The sequence below is a fragment of the Podarcis tiliguerta genome, assembly GCF_965153285.1.
Source record: "Podarcis tiliguerta genome assembly, chromosome: 12".
Taxonomy (NCBI): domain Eukaryota; kingdom Metazoa; phylum Chordata; class Lepidosauria; order Squamata; family Lacertidae; genus Podarcis; species Podarcis tiliguerta.
Genome location: NC_139545.1, coordinates 6,175,735 through 6,201,754, shown reverse-complemented (window position 1 = coordinate 6,201,754; position 26,020 = coordinate 6,175,735). Strand labels below are relative to the sequence as shown.

At 40.0% G+C, this 26,020-nt stretch overlaps 2 protein-coding genes across 3 annotated transcripts in view; both read left to right on the top strand.

The window, feature by feature from the left end:
• ANLN (anillin, actin binding protein) overlaps positions 1–26,020 on the top strand; it is a 495,425-nt gene that overhangs the window by 228,003 nt on the left and 241,402 nt on the right. The window lies entirely within an intron of this gene.
• Positions 1–26,020, top strand: part of SEPTIN7 (septin 7) — a 55,332-nt gene that overhangs the window by 14,414 nt on the left and 14,898 nt on the right. For both annotated transcript variants that reach the window (XM_083407103.1, XM_083407102.1), the window contains exons 2-10: positions 3,714–3,816; positions 12,557–12,663; positions 16,006–16,106; positions 17,685–17,819; positions 19,427–19,544; positions 21,852–21,944; positions 22,934–23,030; positions 23,383–23,434; positions 24,394–24,519. In XM_083407103.1, coding sequence (XP_083263229.1) covers positions 3,807–3,816; positions 12,557–12,663; positions 16,006–16,106; positions 17,685–17,819; positions 19,427–19,544; positions 21,852–21,944; positions 22,934–23,030; positions 23,383–23,434; positions 24,394–24,519 — 839 coding nt within the window. In that variant the 5' untranslated portion in view covers positions 3,714–3,806. The remainder of the gene's footprint in view (positions 1–3,713; positions 3,817–12,556; positions 12,664–16,005; positions 16,107–17,684; positions 17,820–19,426; positions 19,545–21,851; positions 21,945–22,933; positions 23,031–23,382; positions 23,435–24,393; positions 24,520–26,020) is intronic.

Here is a 26,020-nt window from a genome sequence, read left to right as displayed (position 1 = left end):
CATCATGGTGGATAAAAATCAACAATTTAAAAATAAAATCAGATTTTTCTAAAAAAATTAAATTGGATTTTTAAAATAAAATGCTTTTGGAGGAAAAATCTTTCCAAAGGTAGTTTTCTATTTAAGTGACATTATAGTCCAAAGGCTATTCATCAGGAAATAAGGATTTGTTTTAAGTTTTTCAATTGTTTAACCACATCAGTTAACAAACATGGATCAATATGCTATAATGTTACTGTTTTAGTTAAATAAATTGTTTAAATTGTTATGAAGGCAATGATTATTTTTCTCTTTCCAATCAAATACAGCAGAAAAGTTATCCAAATATAAACAGTTCTTAAACCTCACCATAATTTCATAATTATCTGTCTATGTATTTCTAATAGTATAACCAAATCAGTATTTTTGATATAACTGTAAAAACTACTCTGAAAATTTAATATTCTAAAACCAAAACCTTCCTCTGGTTGTAAATATGAAGTATATACCAGCAAGAACAAGTCTTTCTGAAAAAAAGAAAAGAAAAAAAGATTTAAATCAAGTATTACTGACTAGTGATTTAAATCAAGTCTGACTGACTAGTGATTTAAATCGATTTGTTTTAAATCAAATCCACCCTGAAATTCATGCCAAAACATTAGAATACAGGAAGAAAGGGCAGAGTTGAATTATATCACACCTGCTGGATAGCTTAGTTGGTTAGAGTATTGTTTTGCTAACACAAAGGTTGCAGGTTTGATCCCCATATGGGACAGCTGCATATTCCTGCATTGCAGGCAGTTGGACTAGATGATCCTCAGCATCCTTTCCAACTCTATAATTCTATGATTAAATGAAGACTACGGAGCACAATGTGTTTTGAAAGACACTTAAACATCATTAATGTGGATAGTCTCAGAAGTTCTTGGGGAAGGTAGTTGAAGTTTCATAGAAAATACCCTTCCTCTAGTGGTCGCTAGTTATGCTTCCATAGGCTGCAACATGACCTGGAGAGCTTATAATAGTAGTGATTGTGTAAATCAGTAGGAACAAAGGCACCGTTTCAGGTATCCTTGTCTGAAGTTGTTTTATGTTGATCTTACATAAATTGTTGACTTGTGTTCATTGAATGTCATCCGAGGATTCCCCCTTAAGGTCTGGTGCCACAGAGTACCTGCAAACTTTTTTCACTGGGTGAATCCTAGGAAGAAAAATGGCACAAATAATATTTTTATCATAACTACTGATTTGGCATTTGTGATGACTGCATGCCATTAAAAACCTTCATTGGACATTTTTAAACAGAAGTTGGATGGCCATCGGGGATTATTTAACTGACTTCTGCATTGCAGGGAGATAGAATAGATAACCCTTTGAGTATCTTCCAACTCTACAATTCTATAATTTTCTTGTTTGTAACCCTCTTACAACAGATCTAGAACTGTGCACAAATGCATATTTTGTACTAGTAGTTTGGGTACTATATAATATCTAAAAAAAAACAGAGTATAGCTAACTGTGTGGTCTGAACAATTGTAAGTAACTCTTCTTTACCTCTCTTTCTTCTTTATGAAAATCTGCACCTGCCTGATATTGCTGAACTGCTGGAATTCATCACCTACTATGACTTTTGGCTGTGTCTTGTCTATATCTGGATGGTTGGAATGATGGAAACACATTGTTTACAAAGTAGCTGTAAGTATCTTGATTTTTCCAGCAACTGTTTTCTCCTTCATTTATGCCTTTGTTACAAGGGATCCAAATGGATTTTCCCAAGGAATATTTACAAATATTCTTTGTAAAGGTATTGCCTTTCTCCAGCACTCAGACAACATATCTGTCTCTTAGGAAACCTTACTTTCCCCCTTTCCTACCCCTTCAGTATGTCTGTTTCTATGATGCTATGTAGAAGTGCTACTGGGCACCTATTGGCTAATATCAATGACATTACTCATGAAAAGTGACATTACTTTACCCACACCTATTATTTTTAATAGTCTGTACTTAAAAAAAAAACTTGAGGCAGGTGGTAGTGTCATCTTAAGTTCTCATTGAGACTAAAATTTCCCAGAAAATACTCCATTTCTGAAAATGTATTTTTCATAAAACTTAATAAATGGGCATGATAACATTAGATAGTTTCAAAGCTGCAGTTATATTGAAGCCTTCTTCATTTGTTCCATCAACAAAAGGAGATAGAATTACAGGGTTCCCCCCACCCCACCCTCAACCACTGTGCTTCTGCTGCCCCTTCACCTCAACATTTATAGAGGGTTTGTACCTGCAGAGAGGAACTTGCGTACAACTGTGGTGGCTAATACATGCATAGTATTCTAGATACCATTATCTAGATACCATTTTGTTTGATATGTGGAAGTTGAGGGCAGAGCCAGTGGGTATAATCCTGCTCCCCCTCCCCACGTTATGTGGACAGATCAAGATAAATATTAAGACCAAATAAATGTCATATTCAATTGTATCTAATAATCACTTCAGGTGTAGTAAGCTTAATACCTTAATAGTTTTTAGTGCACTTTATTTTTTCCTAATTGACCCTTTCAGTTCAGATATATTTTGGCTGTTGGAAACTTTTGTAAAATCAACACAACATATTTCTTTGGTTTTCATTTGCTAATGTAAGTCGAGTTAGCATCTCATTATATTTAGGACATTGGAATTACCTTATGTACTTGGTTATCTGTAAGAGCTTCTTACTTGCTGTGAGTGGCCTGGCAGTGAGGCTAAAACCCCATTACTGCTGTTCATTCCATCACATACTCCTGTGCTTCTTTTAAAAGTTTTCCTCTGGTCTTTGAAAGTTGTACAGTCCTCAAAAAATAGAGAGAGACAAAAACCCCTCTTCCTCCCCTTTCAAGAAGGAGAGCAGGATAGTTCCTTTTCAGCAATTTTAAACCTGCTTTCCATTAAATGGGGATGAAAAGTTGTATTGCTGCTGCCAGCATGAGAATAAGTGACGAGGTATAGTTCTGTATTGTGTGAAAAAGCTCATGCAGTTGACAACTCCTGCTTTATGTATTAAAACATAATCTTGAGCTGACATTGTAAAGGCTTTCTGGAGAACAAAATGCTTTAAGGAAATGTTAGCAAACAGAGCTTTGTTAACTTCTGAATTTTATTTCTTCAATCTAAAATAACAGTTAAATGGATAGTAGGAAGCCATAACTATGCTGTTCCACCCACTGTTTTTAAACCACACAGCTGAGACTCTCCTAGTTCTTCCTAAAATGAGAGCTGGCTCACAACAAGCAGTTGTAGCCAATCACCTGGCCCTGGGCAACTGCTAGGCTTTTCTGAAGCATTTGCCAGAGCCAGTCAAATGACGGAGCCACAAATTTTTTACAGATGGCTGAAGTTCTCTGCATATTGCAGATGATAGAATGAGCGGTATCTGAAAATATGCATTCCCAGCAGGGAATTACCTTCCAAGTCATTGCTGTTTGCTTCTGGGGTCAGTCAGTATGTTCATGCCATGAACAGAAGTGTCATGAGTCCTGAATGGCTTTGCATTGTGTATTCAGATTTTCAAAAATTATGTGATTGACTAAAAATATTTACAAGGAGTAGGGAGGAGTGTGTATACAAGTTGAGATGCTGGAAAGGCACTATCTTTTTGTAACTAACATGTAGAATAAGCACTACTACAGTTGTCCATAGTCAGTATGAAATTATAATTGTCCTAGACGATAATATGATTTTATATATTTTTATCTTAGCAACAGAAGAACCTTGAAGGATATGTGGGGTTTGCAAATCTCCCCAATCAAGTTTATAGAAAGTCGGTGAAGAGAGGCTTTGAATTCACGCTCATGGTTGTAGGTAAGTTGTACTTTAGTATGTGTCAAATGGTGACTGCCTTCTTTATTAAAAAAATAATAGATAATAAGTTGATTTACATATTAACAAATTGCCTGTGTCATAGTTTAAATTCCACTTTGGACGTTCATTGCTTTGAGTACGCAAAGAAAGAAAGTTTAAATGTGGTTAGAGTGTGTATTGCAAGGTTTGAAAATGCTTGCCCTGCTCTTAGCAAGTGGCACGAGGCATTCAGGTTGTGATGATTTCAAGGTTTAGTTTTTTGCGGAAGGGAGAAGTTGAGTTGAAAAGCTTTGAGCAGACATTTACTTGAATCTTTATAATGTTTGTTTGTTTGTTTGTTTGTTTGTTTGTTTGTTTATTGCCTGCTCTTAACCTTAAGGTCTCATTAAAACATAATATTAAAAAGAGCTTGAAACAACTTACGATCATAAAATTAAGATGGGTTCTGTAAATTTACACCTCAAATGTCTGGGTAAAGCGGTACATCTTTAGCATTCTGTGGAAGCTGTACAATGAAGGTGCCAGGTTCTCTGTGGTGAGGGAGTTCCACAGCTTAGTGGCTGCCACTAAGAATGCCCTCTCCCAGGCCACTGCCGAGCCTTTGAGGGCGGAGCAACTACCAAGAAGAAGTCCCCTGCTGATTCCAGTTTTCAAGAGGGTCTGACGGGAAGGAGGTTGTCTTTCAGATATTTGGAGCCTGAGTTGTTTAGGGGTTTAAACACCCACATGAACACTTCAATTGGGCCTGAAAATGATGTGGCAAGCAGTGCAGTTGTTTTAAACCAGGGGTTCTATGAGATATTAGTGGGACCCCGGGAAATAATCTGGCTTCCAAGTTGTCTTCAAGGGCATCCCAACATAGAGCACATTGCAGTAATCCAATCTGGAAGCTATCAGAGCATACAAAGGAAGGGAAAACATTGTTTCATTCTGGTTTGGTGCATGTGTCACACTAAGCCAAACCAGTTTGTGGCAAATCTAGAGAGAGCTTAACCACAAGGCTGGGTTTGGATAAAGGTTGGCTTAGCTCAGCATGGGGTGGCATCAGAAAGAACAAAGAAGGAACCAAGTGGTTGCAAGCTCCTCTCTGGGAACCCACATGCTTGTGTAGCACCACTAAGCTACGAGAATCTTTTCAGCTCCAAATGCCCTGCCCATGTATTGGCAACTACACCATTGCAACGTGATTGAGAGGTGGGCAGCCCCGCCTACCTCTCAAATTGCTTATGTGGGGTTTCCACATACCTGACAACTAGCTTCAAAGCCCTTTGCTGTTTGCAGAGGTATTTAAGGCAGCCCCCACACCCTTAGAGTCTCTGGAGGCTGAAACAGGAGCATGGGGGTTATATTAAAGCCTTTTGCAAAAGCACCCTTTAAAGCAGATCTGCACTTCTCTTTTAAGCAGAGTGGGTGCTTGAGACGAGGCGTTACTCACTCACTCATTTAAAGGAGAAGCGCAGGGCTGCTTCTAATTTCACTTTTGATGAGTGGGGATTAAATTCTGTTGCCTTGGCTGCACAGTCCTGTTCTTGATGGGCAGCTGAATGTGGTTTGGGGGAAACGGCATTGTAGGCTGAAGTGGACCCACTGGCGATTTGCAGACCACAGGTTCCCCACCCATATACTAGGCCATAATTTGGCTTAGCAGGACGTGTGAACAAGGCCAATAATGGCTCTGTATTCACTTCAAGTATAAAAAGGTAAAGGTACCCCTGCCCGTACGGGCCAGTCTTGACAGACTCTAGGGTTGTGCGCCCATCTCACTCAAAGAGGCCAAGGGCCAGCGCTGTCCGAAGACACTTCCAGGTCACGTGGCCAGCGTGACAACGCTGCTCCGGCGAGCCAGAGCCGCACACGGAAACGCCGTTTACCTTCCCGCTAGTAAGCGGTCCCTATTTATCTACTTGCACCCAGGGGTACTTTCGAACTGCTAGGTTGGCAGGCGCTGGGACCAAACAGCGGGAGCGCACCCCGCCGCGGGGTTTCGAACCGCCGACCTTTCGATCGGCAAGCCCTAGGCACTGAGGCTTTAACCCACAGCGCCACCCGCGTCCCCACTTCAAGTATACAATATTACAATTTATATGGGTGGTGTAGGCTGTCACTTACTACCTGACAGCAGGCATTCAATGCTGTAGAGGGTATTAAAACCTCAAAATGACATGGCTGAGTGTTGTTTCATGAACAAACATCATGGAGGACTTGCTCAAGTGCTTTTCATCAGGGCATTGAAATGGACAATTCCGTTTTTCCAAAGTGGTGAATAAATGGCAAAATTGCAACTTTTCATTGCATATAATCTTGCTATGAATTTCAATTACAAGAGTTTGGTGTTAAAACTACTTTAAATCCACTTTTCTTCTGTTTGTGAATAAGTTCCCTGATCTGACTGGCTGTTGTCCATGCATAAAAGATGCATGAAATGTTGATTGTAGGTTTGCCAAGAATTTCTTCATCTGTGCCAGTTGTCCTGCGCTCATTATTAGTTGCCTAGATGGCTGGATCTAGTTTCTGTAAAAATTGTTAATTTATATTCATTCAGAAGCTGGAGTAGTTTTACTTGGATCACTTTTTTCAGGCTTTTCTGGTTAGGGGTGTGAACTTCCTGCATTTCAATTTCTCAAACTAGAGCAGAGAAAGGATTGTGATGGAGCCAAAGGTCAGCTAAAATGTCTGTGTGCTAAAAGAACTGTAGTGGAGCCAAATAACTTGTTCAGATGTTTTTATCTAGAAAAGCTGCATATTATCACTCTCTGTAGTTGTCGAACTGCATTCTTCAGTTTGTTAATAAATGTACTTCCAGTTATTTGAAATACATAACATTGGTGGCTTTTTAACATTGATTTTAAACATCAAAGCTGGTCAGTTCCATACATTGTTTGGCGCCTTAGCTAAATTATTTCTTTAGCATCACTTTTTTATTGAGCAGTTTAGGCTCTCTTATGCACATAGTACGTGTGTGGCATAAGCTTATCTAGTAGTGTACATTTTTAAAAGTTTAATGCTGTGGTTCTCAGTTTTGGGATGGGCACTTCTTGCAGTGTTTCAGATATTCCAAGGAAGGATTGGTTCCTGATTCAAATGGATTATATTCCTCTTGTTTCCTGCCCTCACTTTCTCAAACACTTGGCTGAATTGGAACACCCATTACTGGGAACAGTGGATTTGTAGGGATAACTGTTCTCACTACCCATCACCCCAGTATATCTTAGGAAATGCTGTTGCTTTGTTCTGATGGGGTTGGGGTTTTTTAGCTGACCTAGAAGAATGCACTGGAAGTTACTTAAAAGAGAATGGAGCTGGTGTCGGTAGATGAATGATGGTGTTTCTCGGGAGCTGTCTGATGAGAAAATGTAGGCATAATATGTTAGTAAATCATTTGCTGCCTCAACTTATGCAAAATGCCATGCAGAGCTACATTCCCCATGTAATGCATGACTTGCTGAGTCTGGGATCTCTCTGCCTTTTGGTTACTCACCCCACAATGATGTGTGAAATTGCCTCCCCCCCCAAAAAAAAAACCCCCCTGCTCTTGTTTAAACTCTGTAGTCAGAAGTTTTCAGTGTGATATATGGGTCTGTCTTGTCTACTTTGAATTGATTTAAGCTGATATTGTCACTCAAACTGGAGGAATAGAGACTTGCAAATGAATGCAAGCAGAACTAGTTCCCAACCTGGCTATTGAAAACCATTGGGGAATATAGGCAACTCCCCAGTCACACACAAATGTGCGCACGTGCCATTTTTGGCTCTGAAAGTGGGTAGGGACCCCTGGAATGGGGTGGAACGGGGGAATCCCCACTCCCATGCATCCTGGTGACATTCACAGTGGTTGGGAACGGAACCCCAGCGTAAGTGGCTGTTCCCCTGTAATTAGATTTTTTAAATAGGGTTTTCTTTAGAGATGTCAGGATGTTAAAATTGCCTCAGACAGGTCGTTATTGTGCCTCTGCCTTAAAAGAAAAATTTACAGTATTTCATACTGTTGTTCATATAGAAATGAAACTTGGCCAAGGGATAGTTATTTGTGGGAATGTCCTTGAGTGCTTCCTACTTATTCTTGGACAGTTTCTTAGATGATGATAATTTAGTGAGCTTCCACTCTTCACATGTTCCTGTGATTCTCTTGTTTGTGGAGGTCTACAGGATTGTCCTGTTTTGCTCCTTCCTACCCCATCCCTTCTTCAGGGTTTGTTGCGAGGAAGAATGGTGCAGGTTTTCCAGTGGAGTAGCTGGAGTTATACATGATGGAAGGACAAATCTGTGGGACAGTTGTAAAGGAACATTAAAGTCATTAATACAACTTGAGATTCATGGGGAATGACAATTTTCTGAAGTAAACCTATTTCAGCTAAGTTGATGGTTTCCTTGTGGTGTGCAAGTGTTCCCTCATTCTAACATTGTGAGATAGTTATGTTGCATTGTTGTAACTGGCAGCCAATTGAATTCTATTCTTGTTTTAAGAAACAAACAAAACATTTATCACTTTACCAAATGCAATGGAGAGAAGTTAGATGCTTGGCTCTTAGTTATTTCATTAAAATATATACACCACTTGATTGTAAAAAAAAAAATCCCTCAAAGCGGTTTACAAAAAGATAAAACAATAAAACTGAGAAACATTCACAGTCCTACTTTAAAACATACAAAAGTTAAAATACTAAAACAAATTAAAATTGCCTCAACTTTCTAAGCATCTGGGTAGGTTTGTCTAAACAAGAATGTTCTTAGCAGGTACCGGAGAGTACAGTGAAGGTGCTTGCTTGATCTCAAGAGGCAGGCAGTTCCAAGGTGCAGGTGCTGCCACAATTTCACAATTTAATTCTTACAAATGTGGAAACAGTTGAGTGGGCATGTGGGGTAGGGTGATCTTGTAGGTAAACCGGTCCCAAGTTGTTAAGGGTTTTATTTGCTAATACTAACAATTTGAATGTGGCAACTAGTCCTGATCTCTGAACAAAGGTGTTATACACTGACGAGGCCTTGCTCCTGTCCTCACGTGCTAGTACTGTTAACCAGTTGCATTTTATATAAAGCGTATGCAGCAAATGTGATAAACGGTTCAGTACTATAACTTGTGCAAAATTTTGGATTTTGTGACTGCAAACGGTCCAGTAACGCAGTAGACACCCAAAAGCAGAGCTGAAATCTAGCTTGATAGAACTCACTCAAAAACAGGGAGCAACCATTTTAGGCGTGTCCAATTGACATGTGGATCCTTTTGGACCCGGAATAAGGCAGAATGTGGGACAGAATGTGCTTATACGTGCTCTACCGATGTGCGGGGGCCGGGAATGGCACCACTGTGTGAAATGTTCACTGCCTGTACTATCTCAAATACAGCTGCCCTCTTTCAGCTATATATTGTAAGTCTAACTTCATACAATTTGCTTTCTAGTAAGTTTCAATCCAAATTCTAATTAATTCACAAGATGTTCTTTTAAAAAGGTGGCTAATCTAATACAAGTGTACATTTTTTCTCTAACAGGCAGTGGGAAATTATATAGTGTCCACAAAAGCATAGGTTTGTTCAAAGAGTAATTCTGTAATTGCAGTGCAAGTCATCTTGCTCCATAATTAAAGAAATTTACCAGTCTAAAAACAAACTATGTTAACCAATGTATATATAACACTTAAAACCTACTTCAAATTTTTATATAGCAGCAACTGTGTTTACATTGGCCAACAAATTACAAGTGTGAACTGCTTTTGAGGATTTGCACTTGTAGCTTAAAAATGTATTTTTTTAGGTGCAAACACACTCTTAAGGTATGGTTGCTATTCTACATGAGTTGTAGAAAATCAAATCAACCTGTCTAACCAGTTTAGTGGAACAGTTCCAGTGAGCGGCAGCAGAAGAGACTTCTGAAAAAAACCATAGCTTTCCCCAGATGGAAAAAGTTCTGGGAATAACCTGGATCATACTTGAAATTGGTATACTGTTGGAAGGCATTCATGAATAGGTTGCTTGAAGGGACAGGGAATGGGTATCTTTACAGCTGGTAAAGTGTTTCAGGCTTTGCTTGACTTGAGACTGACACTGATCTTTTGGCCTCTTATATACAATCATATCCCAAGCAATCTCACTGCATCCAGTAGGCAAGTAAACATGAATTTAATTTAAGGGACAGTAGCTGGCCTTACTGTTGCTAGTTAGAGGTATGATGCCTAGAGTATTAGTAAACTTTTTATATGAGGCTTGCATTGGATAACTTGAAACTTTACTTTCTCAAACAAGGCTTTCTGCTGACTCAGCAGATTTAGGCAGCTCGCAGTACGTAGGAAAGCCTAAAAGATGTTTGTAGAATTGCTACATAAATAGCGCTGACTGGTGCATATCTAACTCAAAATCCAAAAAGGACGTTGTTTTTGTTTTTATTCCCTTACTATAGCCTAGCAAGGGATGCGGGTGGCACTGTGGTCTAAACCACAGATCCTAGGGCTTGCCGATCAGAAGGTTGGCAGTTCGAATCCCCGTGACGGGGTGAGCTCCCGTTGTTTGGTCCCACCTTCTGCCCACCTAGCAGTTCGAAAGCACGTCAAGTTCAAGTAGATAAATAGGTACCGCTCCGGTGGGAAGGTAAACGACGTTTCCATGCGCTTCTCTGGTTCACCAGAAGCAGCTTAGTCATGCTGGCCACATGACCTGGAAGCTGTTTGCGGACAAACGCCGGCTCCCTCGGCCTATAGAGCGAGATGAGCATTGCAACCCCAGAGTCGTCCGTGACTGGACCTAACAGTCAGGGGTACCTTTAACTTTATAGCCTAGCAAACTGTGCATGGTAACCTGGTTGCCAAAGCAGTTGAGGCTCCATGGGCCTGTGACTTTAACCTCTCTCCAATGATCTATCTGAGGCTTTAAGTTTTATATCTGAAAACAAATCTCTAGATTTGGGCCTCTAACCTCTGTGATCAAAGCCATAAAAGGATGACTTGTACAGAAATTGGCCAGTCAAAATGTCAAGTTAGTGGCTTCTTCAGGTCAGTGCAGGTTGCCCTTTGCCCCGACTTCTAATGACTTAGAAGAATCTAGGGAAGGAAGCCTACACCTCTCAACAAGATGCATTGTTTCTTTCTGACTTGGTTTCATTTACTTAATATGCTAACACCTGGCAATACATCTCCATCTCAGTCAGCATGACCCCCTTCTTTGCTAGGAGTGCTGAATGCAAAGGGCTACCCCATTCCAGTGGCCCAGTAAGCAGGCTTGGAGTTTGCACACACACTCACTTTTTATTAGAAATGCAACATATTTTAGAGAAGAGATATATTGTTCCTAACCTTGAGGCTTTGTTGTTGTTCTTGCCGGCACACAAAATACTGGTTCTGCTACGCTCCTAGTGTGTATTTAAATCAGGAGCCACCTGATTTTTGAGCCCACAGACACATTTATAAACTGGAAAAATATTGTGGGCACCAAATGTGTTCTCCCTTCCCCATCTGTAACCTCCCTGTAATCACCCCTCAACATTAAAATCAGGCTTGAAAAATGCCATCTATTGATTATAGCTTGGTAATAATAGGCAAGAAGGAATTGCATGTATATGAGAGGGGCAGCTAGAGGAAGTTCAGAAAGGTATGCTGCAGGAGGGATAGGGCTTTTCGTCCTCCTCCTGACAGCCGCTAACTAGTAAAAACATTTTTGCATGCTGGCAACTTTTATTGGCTTATTTACAAGGCGAGTCATCCTTTTCTGGTTGATTGGAATTTTAAGACTAGGGGGATCTGGAATTTGATGTTCAGATGACGCCTGGAACTCATGGATCTTGTTAAAGATAAAATTCAAAAATCTCCCTTCCCTTGCTTCAAAAGATGAGAAAGAAGCAAGAGTACATCAGTTATCCACAAAGGCCTGCGCCATCGATGCCATAGCAACTGCCCTAGCTTGAGAGGCTGAGGTAGTTCGTAAAATTTACTACGGTGGTACCTCGGGTTACATACGCTTCAGGTTACACTCACCGCTAACCCAGAAATGGTATTTCAGGTTAAGAACTTTGCTTCAGGATAAGAACAGAAATCGGGCTCCGGCGGCGTGGCGGAAGCAGGAGGCTCCATTAGCTAAAGTGGTGCTTCAGGTTAAGAACAGTTTCAGGTTAAGAACAGACCTCCGGAATGAATTAAGTACTTAACCCGAGGCACCACTGTATAGTAAACATGCAGGAAGCTGGGCAAATTGCTTGGGGGGTGGGAGGGACGAATTATCACTGCTAATCAGAGCCAGTAGGGATTCTACATCATAAACAAAGGGAAAGTGAGCAGGAAAGTCTGTTACCACATCATTATCAGTATCCTCTGGAATTGGATATTGCAACTGGCTAACAGGAAATAAACATGGGCTGCAAAACTAGAGGACCTCTGTTTATATAGAAACAATAAGGCTGCAGTCCCAATCCCACTTATCTGCGAGTAAGCCCCATTGAATTCAATAGGACTTTTGAGCATATATGGTTAGGGTTGCACTGTAATGTATGAGCTAGCTGCAATAAACCCTTTTTAGTACAGAAATGTCTCTTATGTTTGGAAAGGTTGTTATAGGCTTATTGGTTGTTTTGTTTTTAAATGATAACACAATGTTTCCCTCTCAGCTACATCAAGCTGGATGTTGCCTTCAACTGTTTTCCACTACATTCAAATTTATTTTCTGTGAGCTGTTTATAGGCCAGTCAGTAAGCATTTATGGGATCATTCTAACAACATGATCATTCTAATTGCATTAATATTAACTTTTTTTCTTAAATAGGTGAATCTGGATTGGGGAAATCAACACTAATCAACTCGTTATTCCTGACAGACCTGTATTCTCCGGAGTATCCAGGACCTTCACATAGAATTAAAAAGACTGTGCAGGTTTGCATGGAAAAAATGTATTTTTATTCTAATACAGTGGTACCTCCGTTTTTGAACATAATCCGTTCTGGAAGACAGTTTGAGTTCTGAAATGTTCGAAAACCGAAAACTCAGCTAGGCCTCAGGATCTTGCACTCAGCGGAAGCCGCGTGGCATGTTCAACTTCCAAGGCATGTTTGAAAACTGAAGCATTTTTACTTCCAGGTTTACGGCGTTCGAAAACCAAAATGTTTGTTAACGAAGATGTTTGAAAACCGAGGTACCACTGTATATGTTGGTCTGCAAATGGAGGCTACTTGTAGCATGTTGATCTCTCACAGAAGTGGTTTACAAATAATATAAAATTTACATTAAAATTGGTAATAAAAATAACAGTTGGGGGGTTCACAGTTTGGGGGACATCACACAGTCTCCTGCAGATTGTAATATCCTTATTGGCTCAAGGGAAGAAGGTACTTCTGCAGATATTTGGAAAATTCTGTTTACTTTTGAACACTTGACAGTTATTCTATTAACTGTACATTCTATTTAGTCTTTCCTCATTTGCATTACCCTTGATGCTGCTATGAAATATTTTATAATATTTTATAATAAGGAAATGGGGATGGGGGAGAATGTGGGATGCAACATATTGTTATGTGTATTTGAAAAAGCTGGTAAGTCTAAACATTAGAAAGGCTGCATGTTGATCATGCTTGCTTTTGAAAGAAAACAAGTCCCGATTCTTTCTGTTGCTGCTTCATTAATTCCCAGGCAATAAGTAGACATTAAATTTAAGAAGAGAAACATTTTGAAGTACATTTGAAACTGCATGAAGTATTTTTTTAAGCTGATGCAACTTGCATAAAAAATAAGCCTTTATTCTTCTCTGTAAATTGGTTTTTGCTTTCCTCTGGGTTTTAAGACTATTCAAATTCCTGGATGTGTTTAGAACTGACTAAATAGCAGGGAACTGAACATGAACCTAATCATATCCTGTGAAAAAGACATTTGAAACTTATTTTTGAAAAGGGGGGGTCACCAGAGAATGTGTCATCCTTTAGGAAATATGGTGATCAAGCAAGAGAGCTTTAATATTCCACAGTCTGGCATAATATTGTTAACATGAACTTGATCTGTGTGACCTGCTTAAGTGCGGTGCATGGGAAAATAGCCATTTGGAATGGAATTGCTAAGGAAAGTTTTACATTCCAGGATTGGAGCTAATTTATTTTCCCTGAACCCTTTGAGAATACTTCTAAAACTAGATAGGATTCATTCGAGCTCTTAAAAGAGATTGACACTAGTTTACAGCTGTTTTCTGGATTCTTTCCAGTTGAGGCTGTTTTCTGAGAATTTGACCATGTATGGATACACACATTCCTTAAAATTAGTAAAGAAAAAAAATAAACTTACTATGAGGAATGAAATGGTGATGAGCTCCAGTTTGAACATTAAATTGGATATTGCGTTTAGGATAATGACTAATATTTCAGAAGCACAATTTCTAATTTTGAAATCATCTAATTGATCTTATAGAAATGAGTAGAGAAATCTCTGTAAATTCTGTAGGAGGGGAGTTGGGCTTCGCCTATTGACAAGCTTTCCTTCCAATCCAGGGCTAAAACAGGGTGGGGAGCTTCTTGAGACAGCTCTTGCTTTCCAGTTCACACTCTCCAGTCACTTGAGGGGAGATATGGTGAAGTCTTAAAACCATTATTCTCTCTCCCCCCCCCCCCACACTGGCTTTACTCTTTTGTTAGTTCTTTAAAGAGAAGATTTGAAAGGGCTTGGTCAATTTGTTTGGGTGCCTTCCCCATGAATCAGTTTTATCCTTCATATTGTAATTTTTAAAATAAGAAAATGTGTACTTCCTGTGCTTTATCTTAGTGTTTCATCCCCTTTCTCCAGTCATAGCTGTGTTCTGTTATCTGTGCCTTAGTGGCTTCTTCTTTTGGGTGTGTGTGTATTGTGTAATTCTTGTGTGAGCACACCAAGCTTTGCACACACGCACAGAGCCAGTACAGCAACACACATTACGCAGCACATAGAACGAGGCATCTTCGTAGCAGCCGTGGTGGCAGCAGAGGTGCTGACAGTAGCAGAAGCATGAGTGGTCGGACTGGTTCACGCATGGTCAGGCTAATCTGTTCTCCTCGTGGTGGGAGGAGGAAGCATGTTCCAACTGTTGGGGAGCTATTTGAAGAGACAATAGGCACTGGCAGCAGCCTGTCAGGGGTCTTTACTTTTGGGAGAAGAGGGGAGCAGGGAGCTCAGCCTGCTGCTGGACGTTGACATCCCTAAGGAGGATGTATCTGATGCCCTCAGTGTGAAGAGCAGGAGGTTCTCTTAGGCTACTGTCCCCTAAGTAGCCGAGCACTGCAGCCTGTTAGAAGTAGTAGCAGGCACACCCTCTACCACTGTCATCAGACACCAGTTCTGGTGCCTCCACTCCTCTTCTGGTTACCCCCAGAATGCTGGGATCTGTCTGTCTCTGCCCTGAGCAAGACTGATTGGTGCTTCTTCTTTTAAGTACAGGAGCAGGCTGCTGGCAATGTAACTTGCTGCATCTTCACTGACTCCTGAGCAAATAACCCAACTTAAGAGTAAAAACAGCAGTGCTGCATTTGGGCAACTTGAGGGACCTATTTTTAAATTTAAAATGTTAAAAATGAACATTTGCACCTGTATAAATGTAATACACCCAGGAAAGCAAGCATTTCCCCCCCTCTTTCATTCCACTCTTTATATTTTACAGCAAAACACAACTAAACCAGCTAGGCAATCTTTGATAAACACCAGCAACAAAGATGCTCTGAAGATGTGCAATTTCACATTCCTTCCTTGGGCCAGTCACCTGAACCTATCTCACATGTCCATTGTGAAGATATGCAGCCATTTTATATCTCCTTCCATAAGGGGACTTGGAGCTCAGAATCGAGGCCCCCTGCTGGCTGTGGGCCCAGAACATTTTTACGCTCAGTCCATTCCACTCGGCAGCCATGATTGGTCCATACGGTTTCAAGCATACCTTCACAAAACATATCTTCCTCCCTTTTTAAAATAAAAACTGGGAATCTCAGGAAAATGGATCTTAGGCAGTTCCATAAACTGAATTTGCTCTCCCTCCCTCTTTCTGTATTTTTTAACTCAGCAGGAGCTCCATAAAAATGCTTTCCAGTTAACAGAAATAAAAACAACCTCTGAGTTTTAATATTTATTTAGAATAAGTTAATAGGAATGTAGTATACTTGGAAGGTGGTGCTCATTCATCAGTTTTTTACTTAAAAGAAGTACCATTTTCATATGTTTAAAATATGATTTTTTCATATATTTACTTTTTAATTCTTTTTTAATTTTCAGGTTGAACAGTCTAAAGTTCTAATTAAAGAAGGTGGCGTTCAGCTGCTACTAACAATAGTTGACACGCCTGGATTTGGTGATGCTGTGGATAATAGCAATTGGTAAGCATATTAAGCATATTAAGAGGGGCGGCTATTAATTTAGAACACCAATAATTTCATTACAAATGGTTAGGAACACGCCCTTGGTTACTTTAACTATTCTTCTTTAAATACTATCATAAACAGCAAACTCTCACTCTGCTGCCGTATGTTGTGCATCAGGACTAGTAACTGCAGATAGCCAACTTTAATTATTTTTTATGAATTACCCCACAGCCTTGTCAATAACCTGAAGGCAGATGTGCTCATTTGCACTACTGGCTTCTAGTTGCAGCCACCTCTTCTCCTACCTGGCTCTCTTGCCACAGCCGGTTGCTTTTCTTCTATTGCAGCAACTGGCCCTATATTTGTAGCCAGAGAAATACTGTGCAAGCTCTCCCTCCTGACTTTTAAAGGGCCACTCTTTAAAGCCAAGGTGGGAGCCTGTGCCCAATAGTGTTGTACTCCCAACTCCCCTCAAGCCCAATTAGAATGGCTAATGGTTGGGAATGTTGAGGCTTCCAATCTAACAACACCTGTAGGACCATAGCTTTCCCCCAGCCCTACCTTAATGCCTGAGTTTGGTGGAAATGAGAGAAAATGGTCGTCTTCTGCTTTAAGAACCGCTCTGCATTCTAGCAGTAGCAACTGTAAGAAGGAGAGGGGAAAGACAACACATGAGATGGTGGCAGAAGGAGAAAACATAAAATATAGAGGGCACAGGGAGTACACGTCTCCTTAGGCACGTAGGCTGCAGTGCTAATTTTACTTGGGAGTAAGCCTCATTAATTTCAGTAGGACTTCTACTCTACATGTGGTTGGAGTCGTGAAGTTAGCCATTTACATTGGAGTAAACTGTAGCAAGTTGCTACAGTTGATTTGCAACGTAAGCACATTTAACTTGTATGCATTTTGCTTTACGCACATGGCCATTTTTTAAAAAAAGAAGGTAAGAAATGGGTCAGGTGCCCAAGGAAAAGAACTTTGGCAATCCTAAGCACCATTGCACTCACCTTGGGAGAGCGTTCGGAGGTGCAGAGAGAGGGAGTGTTTTGACTAAACGTGATTTGGGTTTTTGCACTATCCCTGGAATGCTACCCCGCATAACTTGAGAGTTGCCTGTGGTAAACCACCCAACTGGAAAATCATATGGCTGTTATAATACTTCCTATTTACTGAAAATAAGTACAAACCAGGTGAATGCAAAAACCTTAATGTGAAGTACAGCTGTACCTCAGGTTACATACGCTCCAGGCTACATACGTTTCAGGCTACAGACTCCACTAACCCAGAAATATTACCTTAGGTTAAGAACTTTGCTTCAGGATGAGAACAGAAATCATACAGCGGCAGCAGGAAACCCCATTAGCTAAAGTGGTGCTTCAGGTTAAGAACACACATCCAGAACCAATTAAGTTCTTAACCCGAGGTACCACTGTATTAAAATTAAAAGAATCCGTTATATGTTTGTGATCAGTATATCATCAACAGGTTAATTAATATACAGGTTAGTTAGTATTAAGCCAAACAATTTGCTGTGATGCTATTGATGTTACAAGTCAATGATGGTTCTTAAAAATGTAAATTTGCATATTCTAGCTGGCAGCCGGTTATTGACTACATTGACAGCAAGTTTGAAGACTATCTTAATGCAGAATCACGTGTGAACAGACGTCAGATGCCAGACAACAGGGTGCAGTGTTGTTTATACTTCATTGCTCCATCAGGACACGGGTCAGTAGGAAATGTAGCTTGGGATGTGTTTTTCAGTCATTCAGTATCAGCCTCTATGTTAATGATCTGGCTAGATTGCTTGGGAAACTGGATGCTTGCCTACCTGCCGTAGGACATAGAAGGGTCAGGATCATCCTGCATGCAGATAATATGGTTAAATTATCTCAGAAAAAGCAGGTTGATGTGCTAGCTAACATCTGGAACAACTTGGCATTAATTTTACCAAAATTAAAGCCATTGAATTTGTTAGGGGTTCTCTCATGTTTAACTTGGCGATTTCTAATATCCCATTCAACAGTCTACATTGTTTTGTTATTTAGGGGTCCTTTTTACAGTGTCATTGGCATGCTATTATCTTTAAAGCAAGATGACTTATAGGAGCCATCCTTATGCCTTCCAGATGATGTTAAACTCCTACACCCATTAGATGGGAGTTGTAGTCCAACAACATCTGGAAGGCACTAGGCTTGCTATAAGGGTTGCATTATTATTTTCAGCACAGATGTAATGGTTGTTCAAGGGGCCATCCGAATAGCACTAGGTTCAGCTTTCCTTGTCTGTCTTGGTATTGTTAACCCCAAATGCTCAAATCATTGTAGTTTTTAATTTCAACACTTACAGCTTAAAGTAATAGCTTCTGATACAAAATCTAAAATATACTTTGATTGTGGAGAAAGTTGCTGGCATGGAGCTGACCTAGGTCACTGGTTCTTGAACACATTCCTAAGCCATAGTGCCTGCCAGCCTTCGTTTCTCAGCTCCATGTGGATTCAGCTTCATTCAGTTTCTTTCATCCAGTCCCCATACTAGGTAGAGCCAGATACAGGGACAGTGAGGCTTGTAGCATCAGTCTCAAAAAGGCAAGAGCTGGATGACAGAAGGCAAGTGGCTCACTGAAAGCTACCTTTTTCGAAGCCTATTAATTTTTATTTAATAGATGCTTACTAAAAAAGGTTACTAAATAATGGCTTAATCAACTGCATAATATAAATGTCTAAAATTAATCTGCTTTCTTGACCTTATGCTGATGATGTGGTTAGAGTTAATAAAGAAAATTACTTGTTTTGGCATTTTTATAGACTGTTTTGGTTCATCTTTGAATTATGTTGTATTATTTCTCCAGTTAAATGGGAACTTCCCTTCTGAATAGTACACACCTCCTTAGAAATTTCCATCAGTCTCAGAATTTGAACAAGCTTTGCTTCCTTTATCCAAATTGACTTGATGGGGACGGTGTCAGTTTTCCTGACCTTACTGCTGGGATTGTGATTTGTCTTCAGTCCCATGTTAGTACTTAATCAGTTGGGTGACACAGGAAACATCCAAGTCAGAAATGTAGTATCAGTATTATACAATGCTCTATATTCAAAGCTAGTTTTCAGTGTTAAATTCTGATAAGTTTGCAGGTGTAATGCTTGAAAAAATGCTTGGCTTATTCCTCTGTGACACATATTATTGCAGCTATTAAATAGGAAAATGAAATTCTGATAATTCATTACTTTTGTTGTGTGCATTTGATTATACGAAATTTTGCAGTGTAGGTGTTCAGAAGGGACTTTCTTAGCTGACAGCCATATTTTGTTGAATCACAATACTTTTTTTTAAAGACTCAAGCCTTTGGATATCGAGTTTATGAAGCGCCTGCATGAAAAAGTGAATATCATTCCACTTATTGCCAAAGCAGACACGCTTACACCTGAAGAATGTCAGCAGTTTAAAAAACAGGTGAATAGAAACTTTTACTATGAGAAAACGGAACTAATATTAAATAGGGGTGGGTGGGTGTACATACTATGTTTCACAGTGTAATTTAAAAATTTAATCCCCAAAGTGATGTCTAGCATCTCAGCAAGATACGTATTTTGGAAGTGGTAAGCTAATTTTCCCCCCGAAGCAAAAAAACATGAATACAGCTCCTGACAAGGGAAATGTGTTCACTGATCTGAACAATGAAAATGATAGTTCTTTCCATTTTTGTTAAAAGTAAATGTTCTTAATTACCAGGTAGAATAAATATGACATTCTCAATCTAAAACATGTTTGGTTTTTTGCCAGGCTTGTGCAGGGTTTTAGGGATTTGTCAGTATGTTTTTTGTTTTTGTTACACAGTAATACTTAATCACTGCTGTAAAGTTTACATTTAAAAGGTAGTGGTGCACTTGGAATGTAATTGTGGTTTGAAAATGATACATTGCACTTGCTTGTGGTTTCTGTATGCCGGATTGTAACTACCTGTAAGGCAGGTTGGAGACCTTAAGCATAGTTAAGTCAAATCTCCTTCACTGACAGAAAACATAATTCTCTCCGCCCTCAAATCCAGCTTGCATCTTATTTCAAGCCCTAAGGAGAATACAGCAAGGTGCCTGCTGTAAAACCAAAAGTAATGCATCTCTCAAAAGATGGCCGGGTATTCATAATGTATGGCAAATGTTTGTTGAATACATAAACTGTTCCGACTGTGGCAGGAATCTACCCAATTCTCATGGGAAATTGCAGCATGATATTTTAGAGTAATCAAGTGAAACTTTATTACATGGCATGGCAAAAGTCTGTAATTGTATTGGGACCAGTTGTTTGTTGTTGTAGCAGTTGTGTTCTCAAAATGTTTCTTCTGTACCATGAAAAATAAATAAAAAGATTCCAAGAAGAATAAAAACAAGAAGGCAGCGTGCAGAAATATGGTATGGTGGCTTACTACCGTAGAGTGAGAGCATATCTCAGCTCTTGTAGAAAGCTTCCATATCCTATGAAATGCATTTGGCTAACATAGATAATAAACAATTCACAAGGGCTGTGGGTGGCGCTGTGGGTTAAACCACAGAACCTAGGGCTTGCCGATCGGAAGGTCGGCGGTTCGAATCCCCGCAACGGGGTGAGCTCCTGTTGCCTGGTCCCTGCTCCTGCCAACCTAGCAGTTCTAAAGCATATCAGAGTGCAAGTAGATAAATAGGTACTGCTTCAGCGGGAAGGCAAACGGTGTTTCCATGTGCTGCTCTGGTTCGCCAGAAGCGGCTTACTCATGCTGGCCACATGACCCAGAAGCTGTACGCCGGCTCTCTCGGCCAGTAAAGTGAGATGAGCGCCTCAATCCCAGAGTTATCCGCGACTGGACCTAACGGTCAGGGGTCCCTTTACCGTTACCTAGAAAGCTTCCAAATCCTATGAAATGCATTTGACTAACATAGATAATAAACAATTCACAACTGCAAGTGGGACTTGCAGTTCAGTCATGTTGGGACAGGAGCCATGTAAAGCTGTTCAGGCCTTTGGAAGAAGGGCAGAGTTTCAGGCAAGTGTAATGAGACACCCCCCCCAAACATTCCTCTGCTGTGCTATATAGTGCTAGAGGACTTTGGTTTGCTGCTGGCATCCAGCCCTGAAACTGAGCATTCTATTACCATAGAGTGTCCTTTCTCTTTTGACTTCATCTTTGAAATATCCTCGTATTCTAAATATCCAAGCATGCATCTTCCAACACACTTCACCTCTCCTCACCCCCCCCCCCCCCGATGCTAACTTTAAACTGTTAGGGGCTTGCCTAGGCCAGTTACCCCTCTGCCCTGCCCTCCCTTTATTTTTATTTCCCCAACCAGCACCATAACACTCCATGTCTCATGTGTCTCCATGACTCATGCCTCTTGAGCTCAAATACAGGTGCATTCAATGAATGTGTGCAGTATACCCAACTTACAATTAGGAAATAAAAACAATTGAGAAATCCAAGGATTCTGGCATAACTGTAGTAGACTTGGAAAAGAAACATGTCCTTTTCATCCCTGCAAAGCTAATACCACAGACAGGAGTTCCTATATTTGGTGTTCAATGTGAATAAGCAAGTTTGATTTTCAGAAAATTGGATGAATTATTTTTAGTATTTCTGACAGGTTAATTTGCCACATACATTTCATATATCCAGGAATCTCACAGGTCCTTTGTCAGGCAGGTTATTTTTAAGTAACTTGCAGATCTATGTATGCTTCATAAGCATGCCAAAAACATTGCTTCTGTTCTCTATTAATATTTTTTTTTCAGATAATGAAAGAAATTCAAGAGCACAAAATTAAAATATACGAATTCCCAGAGACAGATGACGAAGAAGAAAATAAGTTGGTTAAAAAGATAAAGGTACAAAAATTAAGAAATTGGTATAACATCTCATCCTGAGCTTTATACTTTGAACACAGAATGCTCTATAGATGGACTTTCTTCTTTGCTTTGGTAGAAAGAGCTGTTCTGTGCTTGCAGAGCTCCCTACTATATTGAAGGCCCTGGGGGGACCCTTGCATGCAACCCCCCCAAGTGCCTAAACATACCAGACATTGCTGTGTAATAACACTGGCTTTGTAGGGAAGTATGTTTTTGCTTCAATTAATAGATAATCTGCAGTTTGTCGTTGGCCCAAACCTGGACAAACTGGCTAATTTCAACTATTGTTAGTCATTTTCTGGGCTTCTATCAGCACTTGGAAATCTTAATGTGTTTCTCAGAAGGTTTCTAACATCTCAATTTTTCTCTTCCTCGTTTATTTTACAACCTTGTTCTCCTTTTGTTTGCTGGTTCTGAAGGGGTGTGTACTTGTGGTTTACCTAGGGCAGTTGTGGTAAATTCTTTCAGTCTTTCTGTTGTGTGATACAGGGGGAATGCCTCGTGGGAACTATTCTAATGTGAAGAGGCATAGCTCAGTGGTATAGCATCTGTCTGAAATCCTGAAAAGGCGCTTCCAGCCAGCATAGAAAATGCTAAGCTGGATGGTTTGACTTGGTATGAGGCAGCTTGCTCTGTAGAATTGCAAAAGCATAGTAACGGGGAATGTATCTCAGATAGAAATGTAGGGAAAGATTTCTGCTTCAGACATTGCAAAGATGATGCCACTTGGAAAATGCTAGGGTCAATGGAACAATGGTCATCTATTTTCTGTTTGGTTTTTAGCAAATGGAGGGAAGTAAACCCGAGCCCTTTGCATGAAAAACATGTGCTCTACCATTGAGCTGTGGCCTTTCCCGTATAACGTTTCAAAAGTCCCTTTTGTTTATATCCAACTGGGATATTTCGTGTATTCAGAGGAGTAAAACTTTGTACTTACACCCCCAAAATATACTCTTTCTGTCCTCCAGGACCGTTTACCTCTTGCTGTAGTAGGTAGCAATACTATCATTGAAGTCAACGGCAAGAGGGTTAGAGGAAGGCAATATCCTTGGGGTGTTGCAGAAGGTAAGTGCACAAAAGGCCATGTGTGATCTTCCCTGTAATACCAAGAGAAAGTAATAGGGTTGTGATTTGATTATATTCTGCTTTTCCAATAGTACACGCAAGGCAGCCAACAATATAACGTTATTACAGTAGCTTTTGTGGTTTTTTATTTGAACATGTGATACATATAGTGACATCGTAGTAGTGCAACATTAAATAGCTAGAATGGCTTCCCTTTCTGATGTTTTTCCTTCAAAGTTAGTAGCAATGATGGTAAATAGAGGGTTGGCTTCCATAGTGTCCCTTCACCCCATCTGCTACTGGCAGATGTCTGTTTCCTGTATTTAAAAAATGTGACATTTTCCCCCTACAGTTGAAAATGGTGAACACTGTGACTTCACAATTCTAAGAAATATGTTGATAAGGTAAGCAAGTAATGTACAGCGCTGGTTTGGGGAATAGTTTTCCTTCCTTCGTTCCTTCCTTCCTTCCTTCCTTCCTTCTTTCCTTCCTTCCAAGTTCTGTTGTGGTTCTTCCATCTATTGGGAGGCCTCCACATTGCTGGACCACATTGGAAGACTAGCTAAGTAGGCCCATTCCTTTCATGAATTCTGTTGGAAAAGAAACTGGTATATTGTAATACTTTCTCTTTTTAACCGAAGGTCATCTGAATAAATGATGAACTTTTAAAATTAAAAAATATATGCATGTACTCAGTGTGTATAATTGTAGGATTTTTTTTCTGGTCAGGAAGAAATATTAAAAACTTAGTATTTCCTGATATAGCTTTGACTATATTTGGCTACATTTTCATAACAAAGCAAGCAAAGGAAAATCTCTTTTTTAATTAGTGAAAGTCAGCTGTTGAATATACCTCTGGATATTTTGGAATTGATATGTCAGTTGGTGGGATGTGTAGGTGCTTTTTTGGAGGCTAGAGTTTTTACAAGAAGGTGCAAGATGCAGAAACCACAGTCTGCTCCTGAGTATACTTACATAAAAGCAAGTTCCTCTGAATTAGATAGGGATTCATTGAATTTAATGTGTGTTAGGATCAAGCTTCAAATTTGGGAAATACTTGTACATCAGACATTTTTTTGGGGGGTGATTATGCTGAGAGGCATAATTTGGTTCCACAAATCTATTAAGAACATATGCAAAATATTAATGCATCCTCCCTATTGGGTATATTATATATGTATAGAATTCTCTAAACATGAAGTCGTTTGCATATTTCTTTAAGAACAATAAATCACTGTATAAAGCACTTTTACATTTTAAAGCCAGATGCCAAATGTTTTGTTTTGTTAAAATTAATGTTGTATTTATCAGCTATTATTCGGTAAAGGAAAGTTACTGATAAGTTCTTCTTTTTCTTAAATAGAACTCACATGCAGGACCTGAAAGACGTCACTAATAATGTCCATTATGAGAACTACCGAAGCAGAAAATTGGCGGCTGTTACGTACAATGGAGTTGACAACAACAAAAACAAAGGGCAGCTAACAAAGTAAGTGGTAGTAAAAGTGGTGATACGGGTTTTCCCACAAGTTCCTGGAAAATTTGTTTTGGATCACATATTTGGCCCTTCAGTCAAATCCTTAAAGGCTCATACACCACCAAAGTAATAGTTACAACTTACTTACTATTATTTATTACAGTTGTTTGTTTATATCTCACAGTTTACAGGAAACATTAACCTACCTTTTACTTTTAACTACAAGTGCCTTTTCCTGTATGGATCATTCCAGCCAGTGAGAAAAAAGAGTGGAGCCTCTTGGGTCTTCATATGCCCATTTTGTGGCAAGCAGGGAGAGGAATTTATTTGTCATCGTGCCCGTCCTATGGAATCTCCTCCCCTCAGATTTAATCAGCACCACCAGTAGTGTGCTTCCAGCACTTGTTGAAAAATTATGTGTTTACTCGGGCCTTTGGAGTGCATTAATCTGATCTGCTGTGCTTCAGGTTGTTAAGGATGCTGTGGAATTTATTACTCAATGTATTGATTTTAATTTATTGATTTTATTAAATTTATGTACTGCCCTTCATCCAAATATATCAGGGCGGTACACAAGATAAAAATACAGGAAAGGGAAAGGGAAAGGTTCTGTTAGGTCCAGTCGTGGACGGCTATGGGGTTGCGGCGCTCATCTTGCTCTGTAGGCCGAGGGAGCCAGCGTTTGTCCGCAGACAGTTTTTCTGGGTCATGTGGCCAGCATGACTAAGCCTCTTCTGGCGAAATCAGAGCAGCACACGGAAACGCCGTTTACTTTCCCACCGGAGCGATACCTATTTATCTACTTGCACTGGTGTGCTTTTGAACTGCTAGGTGGGCCTGGAGCTGGGACCGAGCAACTGGAGTTCACCCTGTTGCGGGGATTCGAACCGCCAACCTTCTGATCGGCAAGCCCTAGGCTCTGTGGTCTAGACCACAGCGCCACCCGCAGGATAGAAGCACAAAATATCTTCGCTGGCAGTCAGCGGTCATAATATTTTTAAATAATGGGTGGGCAGAAGTTTTTAGTTTTTGTATTATCAGCAGGAGTAGAAAGTTGTTCTTCTGTCAGCTGAGCTGGTGGAAACATACCTGATGTTGTTCGGTCAGCTGAGCTGGTGCCTGATGGTTGAGGGAGGATTGTCAACAAAGTAAATTTTCTTCATAGGAAACATAATAGTCTTTGGTCGCACCATAGGCTCAAGTACGCTTGGCTGACATGAAGCTTTTAGTGCAGCTTCCAGCTTGAATTTGGCAGCTGAGGCAGTTTTATTTGCCTGGTGGGCAGCATGTCAGACAATTATGGGAACGTTTGCATGTCGATTTTATATAATTGAACAGCTACAGTATTTGATATATGGGTACGTAGTACTGCCATTAACTGACTTCCAATCTATACTGTATTGCCATCAGCAGGGTTCTATTCATTATCTGTAAGAAGAATCTATATGTCCTTGCTATTGCCTCACTTGCAAATTAAATTGTGTCCTCTTTTCTGGTATATAAACACATTTTC